The sequence below is a fragment of the Lampetra fluviatilis genome, chromosome 46, assembly GCF_964198595.1.
Source record: "Lampetra fluviatilis chromosome 46, kcLamFluv1.1, whole genome shotgun sequence".
In the NCBI taxonomy this organism is placed as follows: domain Eukaryota; kingdom Metazoa; phylum Chordata; class Hyperoartia; order Petromyzontiformes; family Petromyzontidae; genus Lampetra; species Lampetra fluviatilis.
The window spans coordinates 6,981,607-6,993,811 of record NC_136320.1 but is presented as its reverse complement, the minus strand read 5'-3'; the positions used below and the strand labels follow the sequence as shown (position 1 = coordinate 6,993,811).

Here is a 12,205-nt window from a genome sequence, read left to right as displayed (position 1 = left end):
CTCGGAAACTCGCCTTGATCCCGGGTAAGGTGCGTCTCGCGGTCCGGACGAATGTCAATTCTAGGCTTGAAGCTTTCGTGACTGCAAGGATTCATACTCTTAGGTTCTTTCGGTAAAGTCACGTAGGTAAAAAATAAAATACAATAATAAATGAAAATAACTAAATTAAATCTCGACGTTTCGGAAGCATTACAAGCCTCCGTCATCAGGTGTAACTGCTCCAGTAAAATTACTTTAATTTAGTTCTTATCATTAATTTTCATTTTATTTTATTATCATTATTATTATTTTACCTACGTGACTTTACCGAAAGAACCTAACGGTCTGGACGAATGTCAGTTGGTTGTGTTGAGGTTGTTGGTGGTGGTGCTACGGAGAGACTAAGTAAGCACACCAACACCACCACCCCTTGCCATAGAAATGTGGAATTTCCACACTTGTCTCAGGGCCGCCGGTGATGCTGGATTCCCCATCCCCACCGCCGTGCTCGTTTGATCCGGGAGACTTTCTCAGGGCCAGATCTCGTTGTTGTTGTTGTTGACAGGCTGCAACTTCTCACTGATGGCCATATCTCGTTGTTGTTGTTGACAGTCTGCAACTTCTCACTGATGCCCAGATCCCGTTGTTGTTGTTGTTGACAGGCTGCAACTTCTCACTGATGGCCAGATCTCGTTGTTGTTGTTGTTGACAGTCTGCAACTTCTCACTGATGCCCAGGTGTCGTTGTTGTTGTTGTTGACAGTCTTCAACTTCTCACTGATGCCCACATCCCGTTGTTGTTGTTGTTGTTGACAGGCTGCAACTTCTCACTGATGGCCATATCTCGTTGTTGTTGTTGACAGTCTGCAACTTCTCACTGATGGCCATATCTCGTTGTTGTTGTTGACAGTCTGCAACTTCTCACTGATGGCCATATCTCGTTGTTGTTGTTGTTGTTGACAGTCTGCAACTTCTCACTGATGCCCAGATCCCGTTGTTGTTGACAGTCTGCAACTTCCCACTGATGGGCAAAAGCCTCCCGGATTTTCTTCCATTCCCTCCGTTCCCCCAGCCGCTCCTATTCGGGCACGGCCTCCGAAACTTTGCGATGTCGTCCCTATCCTGCTGCTGCCCTCTCTCTCTCTCTCTCGCTGCCCCCCCCCCCTCTGCTTTCCACCTGCCCTCTTGCTCCCAGGGTTCTGCACGTGACTTTCGTCTCTCTGTCTCTCATCAGCTGTTCTCATCCAACGCCCTTGGCGCCCAGTTCGCACTGCTTTAACAGCGGCAGCAGCGGCCGCATCGTCACTCGCTAGCCCCTGTCCTTGACCTTCATCTTTCCCGAATACAAGGTGGGTTTCCTGGAGGCTGTTCTGATGTTCGCTCTGCTGTGCCAAAGTGACCCGGTCGCCGGATCGGGAAACTCCGCAAATGAATATATTATTTCACATCCTTGAGAAAATGAAACGGTGGGAAACATCGTCTTGGCGAAACTCGCATCGTCTCTGTTGGAGACATTGCCACTGTTTTTTTTTAATTCGCAAAGATAAAATGGAAAGGAGCCTTCGACAACGCACGGATCACTTCCAGAGACAATTTGACGGTTGTTACGGCGATTACTCGCTTATAAACGCGTGGCGGTGTTCACGCTACAATGCGTTTTCGTTCAAGATTGGAAGTTTTCGTGATTGCAAGGATCCATACTTTTTGTTTTATTCGGTAAAATCACGTAGGTGAAAAATAAAATAAATTAAAATGAAAACAACTAAATTAAATCACGACGTTTCGTAAGCAACACAAGCCTCCGTCTTCAGGTGGAACCGCCACATAAAAATTGCTGTAGTGATAAAGAGAGCTGTTTAGAGAACGGTGATTATATGGGGTAAGAGGGGGGTGGAGAGCCAAGGAGTGGAGGGGGGGGTAGCTGATTAATAGTTAAGATAAGGGTAAGTGTAAGAGAAGTGAGGTAGCCTGGGCAGACACAACATTGGGGTCCGGATATTAGGGAGGGTGAGTGTGGGGGCGGGGTGTGGGCTGGGAGGTGCGCATGGAGTTCAAACTGAAGCTTTATGATGCAGGGGGCGGAAGTTGAGCTGGTTGATAAGAGAGCGAAGTTAAGGCGATTAATGGCATCCTTTGTTATGCTGCAGGGGAGTAAATTAGAGTTGCTAGGGAGCTAAGCTAGGGTTGCTAGGGAGCTAAGCTTGCACGCTCGAAACAACGAGCGGCAAATTTCCAAGTGATGGGAGTAAGCAGGGCTTGGAGTCAAATTTCTTAGTGATGGTAGTGTGTCAAGCTGGCAGTAAAAGGCTGGAATATGGATATGAATATAAACTAGCGGCCTTGCAGTAAACTGCGAGGCAGCTAAAGTTTAACTTGATTAATGACATTTTTCCAATGATTGCTCAATTTGAATCCATCCTCTCGGTTGAACTTATGTCTATGTTTGTACATCTGGATGGCTTCATGGACAAATCTTTGGTAGTATCCAGGAGGCTTGCAGAGTACTTTGGTATCGGAGAACACAATATCATGAGAGCCCGCAGTGTCGTAACAGTGGTCAGCTACGGCCGAAGAATTCGTCCTGCCGTGTTTCAAATCTGACTTGTGCTCGCGAATGCGGTCAGGAATATGTCGTTTCGTTTCCCCGATATAACAGTCACCACAGGTGCAACTCAGTTTGTAGACACCAGGGTACTGTAAGTCAGGAATGACATCCTTTACGGATGGGATCAGATCACGGATTTTGTGTACTGTACTGAATCGGACCTGGATCTTGTGTTTGCCAAAAAATGGCTCTTTGGGACATTCTGTCTACAGGAAGGCCAGCCATACATATTCCTATCTCAAGCCTGATTCCCACCGCCATCCGCCACAAAATAATTCCCTCATCAAAACACTATACCATAGGGCCCACTGCATCTCTGACCAACACCACCTGGCCAGTGAATTAGAACATGTACACCTGGCCCTCAAGATGAATGGATACTCGGACCGTACTATCCGCCAAGCTCTGGAGAAGCAACCCCCTGAGACTCCGATCAAAATCATTGCGTTGCCATACATAGCAGGCGTTACCAAAAAGATTTCCAAAATTCTAAGCAAACACAAGATCCAGGTCCGATTCAGTACAGTACACAAAATCCGTGATCTGATCCCATCCGTAAAGGATGTCATTCCTGACGTACAGTACCCAGGAGTCTACAAACTGAGTTGCATCTGTGGGGATTGTTATATCGGGGAAACGAAATGACATATTCCTGACCGCATTCGCGAGCACAAGTCAGATCTGAAACACGGTAGGACGAATTCTTCGGCCGTAGCTGACCACTGTTACAACACTGTGGGTTCTCCTGATATTGTGTTCTCCGATACCAAAGTACTCTGCAAGCCTCCTGGTTACTACCAAAAATTTGTCCATGAAGCCATCCAGATATACAAACATAGACATAAGTTCAACCGAGAGGATGGATTCAAATTGAGCAATCATTGGAAGGATGTCATTAAACAAGTTAAACTTTAGCAGCTAGTTTATGTTCATATTCATATCCATATTCCCAGTCTTTTACTCCCAGCTTCACACACTACCATCACTAAGAAATTTGACTCCAAGCCCTGCTTACTCTCATTACTTGGAAATGTTCCGCTTAGCTCCCTAGCAACTCTAATTTACTCCCCTGCAGCATAACAAAGGATTCCATTAATCGGCTTAACTTCGCTTTCTTATCAACCACCTCAACTTCCGCCCCCTGCATCATAAAGCTTCAGTTTGAACTCCATGCGCACCTCCCAGCCCACACCTCGCCCCCACACTCACCCTCCATAATATCCGCACCCCAATGATGTGTCAGCCCAGGCTACCCTCACTTCTCTTACACTTACCCTGATCTTAACTATTAATCAGCTAATCCCCCCCCCTTGACTCCTTGGCCCCCCCCCCCCCTCTCTTACCCGATATAATCACGGTTCTCTAAACAGCTCTCTTTATCACTACAGCAATTTTGCCGTGGCGGTTCCACCTGAATACGGAGGCTTGTGTTGCTTCCGAAACGTCGTGATTTAATTTAGTTGTTTTAATTTAAATTTATTTAAAAAATTACCTACGTGACTTTACCGAAAAGAAACTAAAAGTACGATGCATTTCCGCTGTAACGCGAGAGAACTACTTCGCACAACGCACGCTGTTATAACGCGTAACGCGTGCCCCGTCACTACGCGGTGTCTCAGCCATCGACAAGGAACTACTTTCTTGAGCTGCGCTGAGCACTACGAGTAGAGCAACGCGGAATGATACGGTAACACGGCGGCTTACCCTCTCACGGCGTGTGCGTGCGTGTGTACAAGTAGTAGCACTAGGTCGTATCTCGCCAGACTTCATTGTTACATTATTCGTGGCGAAATTGTTTTCGCTTAATGGAGTTTTTTTTTCTCTGCACGCGCTATTTTTTCAGGAACGCATCCACTGTACTCCCGCGTTAAACAAGGACCTACCGCATTGAGTGCGTACGTGGGTTCTGCACGGGGAACGATATTTGCGAGATTAAGTCGCCCGGTCGCCCGAGTTCAATTCCTGCTCACGACGACAACCACCACCACCACCACCGACGATTACACTGGTCAACACACTTTTTCTGGCACAAGGTATTCCAACGGTTTTAAGGTAATGTTGGGGTGCTGATTCCAAAATCTGGCATCAGTGTTTGTCTATTACATCAGGTTTTTTGAGATATCAAATGTTGCATTTTCAATAAAAACTGCAGAAGAAAAATATTAAATAAATGTGGATATCTACATAAAATTATATTATAAACACACTATCCTAAAAATACAGCATCATATTTTAACACTAAAGTGGTCACTGACTCGCAACAACTTGCATTCATAAGTGACAGAGTTAATTTCGGGTAAAATCAATGAAAATGGGGTATGCCGATAGCATAAAAATGAGATGTGATAGAGCAAATCTGAGATCAGATTTGGAAACAGCACCCTGAAATTAGTCTAAAACAGTTGCAAACGTCCAGGCCAGAATTATTTTTTTTTTTGATGACCAGTGTAATTATCTGAACCGATCGTGGTCCTCGCTCATCTTTAGGTCAATTCAGGATGTCGTTGAGTTCCTGCTGCGGCGTTTAAACATCGCCACCGAGGGGACAAAGGCGGCCGGGGACATGGTTCTGGCCACCCACCCTCCGGGGCGGAATCTCTGGTCTCGGGGAGTGCTTGTGCAGTGGCTAGGGCACTAAGCAACGAACCCGGCGACACGAGTTCCATTCCCGCACACGGTCAACGTTCGTGACAATTGTCCGAACCGGTTCTGGGCCTTTCCGAGGTGCGGTGTGTGAAAATTGGGGAGACAAAGGCGGCCGGGCGTGGTTGTGTGGCGCCGTGTCAGACTTAATAGGTGCACGCAAAGAGCACTTGCCCCCGACGGTATATGTGGACTCTACGGGGCGTCTTTATCTTTGTACGGGTCCCCTATGCCCAGTGGTGGTGGTCGATCACTGGGGACTTAAATGTCGACATTCCGAGCGAGATGGGCAGAGGAGATGTAGTGAGATGAGAGATGTAAACAGGAGATAGTGGAGTGGTGAGATGAGAGATGTAAACAGGAGAGAGTGGAGTGGTGAGATGAGAGATCTAAACAGGAGATAGTGTAATGGTGAGATGAGGGAGATGTAGACAGGAGATAGTGGAGTGGTGAGATGAGGGAGATGTAGACAGGAGATAGTGGAGTGGTGAGATGAGGGAGATGTAAACAGGAGATAGTGGAGTGGTGAGATGAGGGAGATGTAAACAGGAGATAATGGAGTGGTGAGATGAGAGATGTAAACAGGAGAGAGTGGAGTGGTGAGATGAGGGAGATGTAAACAGGAGATAGTGGAGTGGTGAGATGAGGGAGATGTAAACAGGAGATAGTGGAGTGGTGAGATGAGGGAGATGTAAACAGGAGATAGTGGAGTGGTGAGATGAGGGAGATGTAGACAGGAGATAGTGGAGTGGTGAGATGAGAGATGTAAACAGGAGATAGTGGAGTGGTGAGATGAGGGAGATGTAAACAGGAGATAGTGGAGTGGTGAGATGAGAGATGTAAACAGGAGATAGTGGAGTGGTGAGATGAGAGATGTAAACAGGAGATAGTGGAGTGGTGAGATGAGGGAGATGTAGACAGGAGATAGTGGATTGGTGAGATGAGGGAGATGTAAACAGGAGATAGTGGAGTGGTGAGATGAGGGAGATGTAAACAGGAGATAGTGGAGTGGTGAGATGAGGGAGATGTAAACAGGAAATAGTGGAGTGGTGAGATGAGGGAGATGTAGACAGGAGATAGTGGATTGGTGAGATGAAAGAGATGTAAACAGGAGATAGTGGAATAGTGATATGCGGGAGATGTAAACCGGAGATAGTGGAGTGGTGAGATGAGGGAGATGTAAACAGGAGATAGTGGAGTGGTGAGATTAGGGAGATGTAGACAGGAGATAGTGGACTGGTGAGATGAGGGATGTAAAATGTAAATATATAATAAGAAAGTTTCAGGAAACGACCACACTGTCAACGCAAGCATCGCCAATAAATTGTTCCCTTCCAAATATACCACCAATATCACCACAAATGTCAAAATCACCCCCACCATGAGCTGAAACCACCAACACCACCACTGCAACCTTCGACATCACCACTGACACCACAAACCCGCACCACCACCGTTGCCACCACCGCCAGCACCAACATGACCATCACCAACATCACCACCACCACCGACAACAACAACCACCATTTGCCCTGGTCGAAACCACATTGGGGCTCCGCAAGCCTCTCCTCAGCATGCCTGGCAAGGCGATGCTAAAAAATCTTGCCAGGACCTTTCCCGGCACACTGAGGAGGAGATGCCCCTGTCCTGTAGTTGTTACAGTCACCAGGGTATCCTCCCAATCTTGCGGAACCCATCCCGTGGTCCAGACCGCTATGATGTCGTTTCGGGAAGTCTGCACACAAATGCCACCCTCCCTCAGCATTTTGTTTAGAGATCATCTCTGTCCGGCGCTTTCCTGGTCTAAGACTGGATCGCCTTCCGTACTTCCTCAACAGATGGTACTTCAGCCAGCCACTCACGGGGGGTGACTACTTTTTCAAATATTTGAGGCATGGCAGCCTCAGCAGGGTCATCCCCACTGTGCCCCATGATGTTTTCCAGGCTGAGGGATTTCCCCTCCTCCAAGACCTCATAGAAATGCTCAGCAAATCTACAAATCTGTTCCTGAGAGTTGGAGATCGGCTCACCTATAATTCCAATAAGGATGGTGATATGTGTGGCACTGCAAGTTACTTTTTGATGGTGTTAAAGAGTGATTTGCGATCGCGGACTACTGAGGAAGACTCCATCTCCTCAGTAACCCGCGACCACCACTAATCCTTGCAGTGCTGCAAGGCTCTCCGAACCTCTGAGCGAAGGCTGCGGTAAGCCTCCTCATTCTCTGACGTGGAATGTTGTGGACGATGAAAGTGGGCCTGTCGCCTTTACTCAGCCAGCCTGAACACCTCCTCCATCAGCCAGGATCTCTGGGGAGGTCTGGACCGTGTACCCAAAGCAGCCATTGGAGCTGCATGAGCCACAATCCTAAACCTTGCCCATTTCTCCTTGGCATCAGCAGGAGGGGGGTGCAATGCCAACACCAGCTGCAAGTGGTAATTAAATTCTCGATTGAAACTTTCATCAGCTGAGACCATGCCACTGTGGATTTGAATGGGGTCCTAGATGGACACCCACCACCGAAGTGGAAGAAGGGCAGGTACATCCTATAGATGACAAGCCGATGGTCAGTGGGCAGATCAGCTCCACGGTAGGTCCTGCTGTCAAAGGCATGGGCCCGCATCTGCTGTTCCATCACTATATAGTCCAGCAGATGTTCTTACTTGTACCCGGCATGCATCCATGATATTGTGTGGATGCGCCGATGATAGAACAGCGTGTTGGTGATTACAAGCCCATAGGTTGCACAGAAGTATAGCAGCCTCCTACCCTTGATGTTATTGAGCTGATCTGCCCCATGCCTTCCAATCACTCAAGTCCAGGTGCCAACATCATAACCCACTTGGGAATTAAAGTCACCCAACAGGATAACTCTCTCCCGAGGGGCCACTTTAGCTAGCACCTGTGACAGGTCATAGAAGGCATCTAACTCATCGGCCTTGCCTGCATTCCTGGGGCCATAAGCAACCACCACCACCAATCCTCATCAGTCCACCAGACCTCCTGGATCCTGCAGAGATTCAGACGGTACCAGTCCAGCTCCCGACAAAGGAGTGGCAGCCTCTCCTCCGCAGTAAGCATTCAAACATTCCACGTGGCCACTCACAGTGACATTTAATCATTTCTGGAGGAGCCCCGAGGGTAAGGATTCAGTCTCCTGGCTCTGTCCAATGGGGTTTGGCCAGGAGACGTCATAGAAGCCTGTCCCCCCTGTGCCACTGGCACAAGCTTAGTACATTTTTTACACGTAGTTAACTTGAAGGTGGAGGGTTACCAGCCCTTTGCGCCCATCCAGAGACCCCATTTGGCCCGCTACGGTGGCTATAAGCACCATGAGGAGTATAGCTGATTCGAACTGGCCTTTCCCCCCATGGCATTGCTCACATCCACCACAGCATTACTGTCCAGGACCACCAAGGAAATACGGGGTTGCTTTTTACCGGACACTGACACCACCACCGCCACCACTACCACCGACACCACCAACCACTGCCACCGTGAAATCATACCAATGACGGCAACTTCCCAAAACCGCCCCCCTCCTCCACCCTTATCCCGCGCAGACTCAACAAAATGGCGGACGCGGGCCCCTACTGGGATGCGGGCCTGGTGCGCGTGCACTACAACTACACGGGCAAGCTGGGCCGGCCGGCCTCCTCGCGGGGCCTCGGCGCGGCGGGGGCCTTGCTGCTCGCCGTCTGTGGCCTCGTGATCGCCGCCAACTCGCTGGTGCTGGCGTCGATCGCGTCGCGCCGCCGCCTGCACACGCCGGCCTTCGCCCTCCTCGCCAACCTCGCCCTCTGCGACCTGCTGGCCGGCGCCACCTTCTGCGCCAACGTGCTCCTGTCGGGCGGCGCGACCCCCCGGGGCCTCACGCCGGCGCTGTGGTTCGCGCGCGAGGGCAGCGTCCTGGTGGCGCTGGCGGCCTCCGTCTTCACGCTGCTCGCCGTCGCGCTCGAGCGCCACGTCACCATGGCGCGCCTCAGGCCCTCGTCCTTGCCGCCCGCAGCCTCTGGCGGCAAGGCCGCGGGCGGGGCCGCGTCGCTCCTGGCCCCGGCGGCGTGCTGGGCCCTGGCGCTGCTGCTCGGCGCGCTGCCCTCGATGGGCTGGAACTGCCTGGGAGCGCTGCCCACGTGCTCCGCCGTGCTGCCCCTGCACGCGCGCTCCTACCTGCTGTTCTGCGGCTCGCTGCTCACCGCGGCGCTCGTGGCCATCGCGGGGCTGTATGCGCGCATCTACTGCAGGGTGAGGGCCCGGCTGGCGCGACGCGCCACCAGGAGAGAGCTCCACCCCAGGTCGGGACTGGCAAGCGACGGCCGGGGCGGCGGTGGACGAGGCGGCGGCAGCGGACGAGGAGGTATCGGAGGAGCGGCGGTGGCGGTGGTGGTCGCGGCGGTGAGGGAGGTAGGGGGAGGGGGGGTGGAGCACTGGCGGGGGATGTTGTTGATGAGGGAGGGCAGCGCCCGCGCCTCCACGAGGAGCTGCGACGCCGAGAGGTCGTCTGGGAGGCGCTGGGGCGCCGCCAATGGGGTGAGTGGCCCAGGGGCTCCTTCCCCCGGGGGACATCACCACCACCAAGTTCCTTTGCCGGCACCGGCTGCTGCTGCTGCTGCTGCTGCTCCTCTTCCTCCGCCGCTCTGTCGCGTCCGGAACGCTTTGCTGAAGGAGCAGCCCGAGCTCAGGCGCTGGCGGAAATGCAGCGACGTCGCCGCGTCGTCGTCGTCTACGACTCCTGCTGCTGCCAAATCTGCTGCTGATGATCATGATGATCATGCTGCTAGTGACAGCGGTGGTGTCGGTGGTGGTCGTGCTGGTGTTAGTGGTCGTGCTGCTAGTGAAAGTGGTGGTGGTGGTGGTGGTGGTGGTCGTGATAGTGGTGGTGGTGGTGGTGGTCGTGCTGCTAGTGATAGTGGTGGTGGTGGTCGTGGTGGTGTCGGTGGTGGTCGCGCTGGTGTTGGTTGTGGTCGCGCTGCTAGTGATAGTGGTGGTGTTCGTGCTGCTAGTGATAGTGGTGGTGGTGGTGGTGTCGGTGGTGGTCGTGCTGCCGTTGGTTGTGGTCGTGCTGCTAGTGATAGTGGTGGTGTTGGTGGTGGTGGTGTTGGTGGTGGTCGTGCTGGTGTTGGTGGTGGTCGTGCTGCTAGTGATAGTGGTGGTGTTGGTGGTGGTGGTGTTGGTGGTGGTCGTGCTGGTGTTGGTGGTGGTCGTGCTGCTAGTGATAGTGGTGCTGGTAGTGATAGCGGTGGTGTTGGTGGTGGTCGTGTTGGTGGTGCTGGCGGTGGCGGTTGTGGTCGTGCTGGTGGTCGTTATGCTGCTACTGCTGGTGCTGGTGGTTATGCTGCTACGAGTGGTCGTGGTGCTGGTGTTGGCCGTGCTGGAGGTTGGGCAAGTGGTGGTGGTTGTTATGCCGATGCTGGTGGTAGTTGTGCCGCTGGTGGTGGTGGTGGTGGTCGTGCTGGAGGTGGTGCCGCTGGTGGTGTTGGTCATGCTGGTGGATGTGGTGCTGGTGGTGGTGATGGTCGTGTTGGGAATGGTGCCGCTGGTGGTGGCGGTCGTGCTGGTGGTTGTAGTGCTGGTGCTGGTGGTGGTGATGGTCGTGCTGGAGGTGGTGCCGCTGGTGTTGGCGGTCGTGGCTCCAGACGTTGTAGGACAGCACGGGAGGGCACCACAAAACTTCTGCGATATGCTGAGGATACACGGCGCGCACTCACAGTCCGGACGACGACACCACAACCATCGCCACCTCCTCAACCAGCGGCTGGCGACTTCTCCACCATTCCTCCACCTTCGCCGCCATCTCCTCCCGCTCCTCAGCACCATCAACACCTGCAGCAGCAGCACCAGCAGCGCCTGCAGCAGCATCAGCAGCGCCTGCAACAGCACCAGCAGCACCTGCAGCAGCACCAGAAGCAACAGCTGCAGCAAGAGCAGCAGCAGCAACAGCAGCAGCAACAGCAGCAACAGCAGCAGCACCAGCAACAGCAACAGGACCAGCAGCAACAGCAGCAACAGCAGCAACAGCAGCAGCACCAGCAGCAGCGGCAACAGGACCAGCAGCAGCAGCAGCAGCAGCAGCAACAGCAGCAGCAGCAGCAGCGTCAGCGCCGCTCGTCGAGCCTGCGCTCGCTGTCCCTGCTGCGCACCGTCTCGGCGGTGCTGTGCGTCTTCACGGCGTGCTGGGCGCCGCTCTTCGTGCTCTTCGTGATGGACGCGGCGTGTGGCAGCGCCCAGCGCTGCCCGCTGCTGCTCAAGGAGCGCTGGTTCCTGCTGCCGGCGCTGCTGCAGTCGGCGCTGAACCCCGCGGTGTGCGCGCTGGGCAGCCGCGAGCTGCGCCGGGCCCTGCTGCGGCTGCTGGAGGCGACGCCGCTGATCGGCCGGCGCTGGCGGCACAGGCGGCGGCGCTGGTGGCGGCGCTGGTGCCGCTGCCGGGACGACGGCGGCGGCGAGGAAGGGGCCGGGGGCGCCGCGGTCGGGGGAGACGGCGCCGGGGGCAGCAGCGCCGGCGACGACGGGGGACGCGGGCCGAGGGGGCGGCGGTCCGGAGCCATGTACAGCCGATCGTACAGCGACTCCGCGAGCCCCGTGGGCGGCGGGGGGGCCAGCTCCCCCGCTGGGCCGTGGCGGCCGAGCGCGAGCGTGGCGTGAGGACGGGGGGGGGGGGTGATGAGTGGATGGGTGAATGAGTAGGTGAATAAATGGGTCGGTGAGTTAGTGGGTAGATGAGTGAGTGAATATATGGGTGGGTGAGTAAGTAAGGGGTGTGTGTGAATGGGTGAGTGAGCGAGTGAGTGGATGAGTAGGTAAATAAATGGGTAGGTAAGTTAGTAGGTAGATTAGTGAGTGGGTGAGTGAATGGCCATGGGTGAGTGAGTGAGTTGATGGGTGAGTGGTGTACCTGCAATTTCACCAACTCCCGGACAGAGTAACTGAGTGGCTCTCAACTGCCTCGCGCCTTCCCGAGTTCTCGATTTTCGTTAGCAAA

At 53.4% G+C, this 12,205-nt stretch overlaps 1 protein-coding gene across 1 annotated transcript; it reads left to right on the top strand.

The window, feature by feature from the left end:
• The first annotated feature begins 8,799 nt into the window (after positions 1 to 8,799).
• Positions 8,800 to 11,868, top strand: LOC144947586 (sphingosine 1-phosphate receptor 3-like). Its single transcript, XM_078876798.1, has 2 exons — positions 8,800 to 9,477; positions 11,305 to 11,868. The coding sequence occupies exons 1-2, from the start codon at positions 8,800 to 8,802 to the stop codon at positions 11,866 to 11,868; spliced, it is 1,242 nt and encodes a 413-aa protein (XP_078732924.1).
• Positions 11,869 to 12,205: the final 337 nt, after the last annotated feature.

Excerpts from the sequence above, each read along its gene's own strand:
- LOC144947586 (XM_078876798.1), top strand. The coding sequence starts at position 8,800 with ATGGCGGACGCGGGCCCCTACTGGGATGCGGGCCTGGTGCGCGTGCAC. Across the intron at positions 9,478-11,304 it reads GCATCTACTGCAGGGTGAGG|CAGCAGCAGCAGCAGCGTCA; the intron begins GCCCGGCTGGCG and ends CAGCAGCAACAG.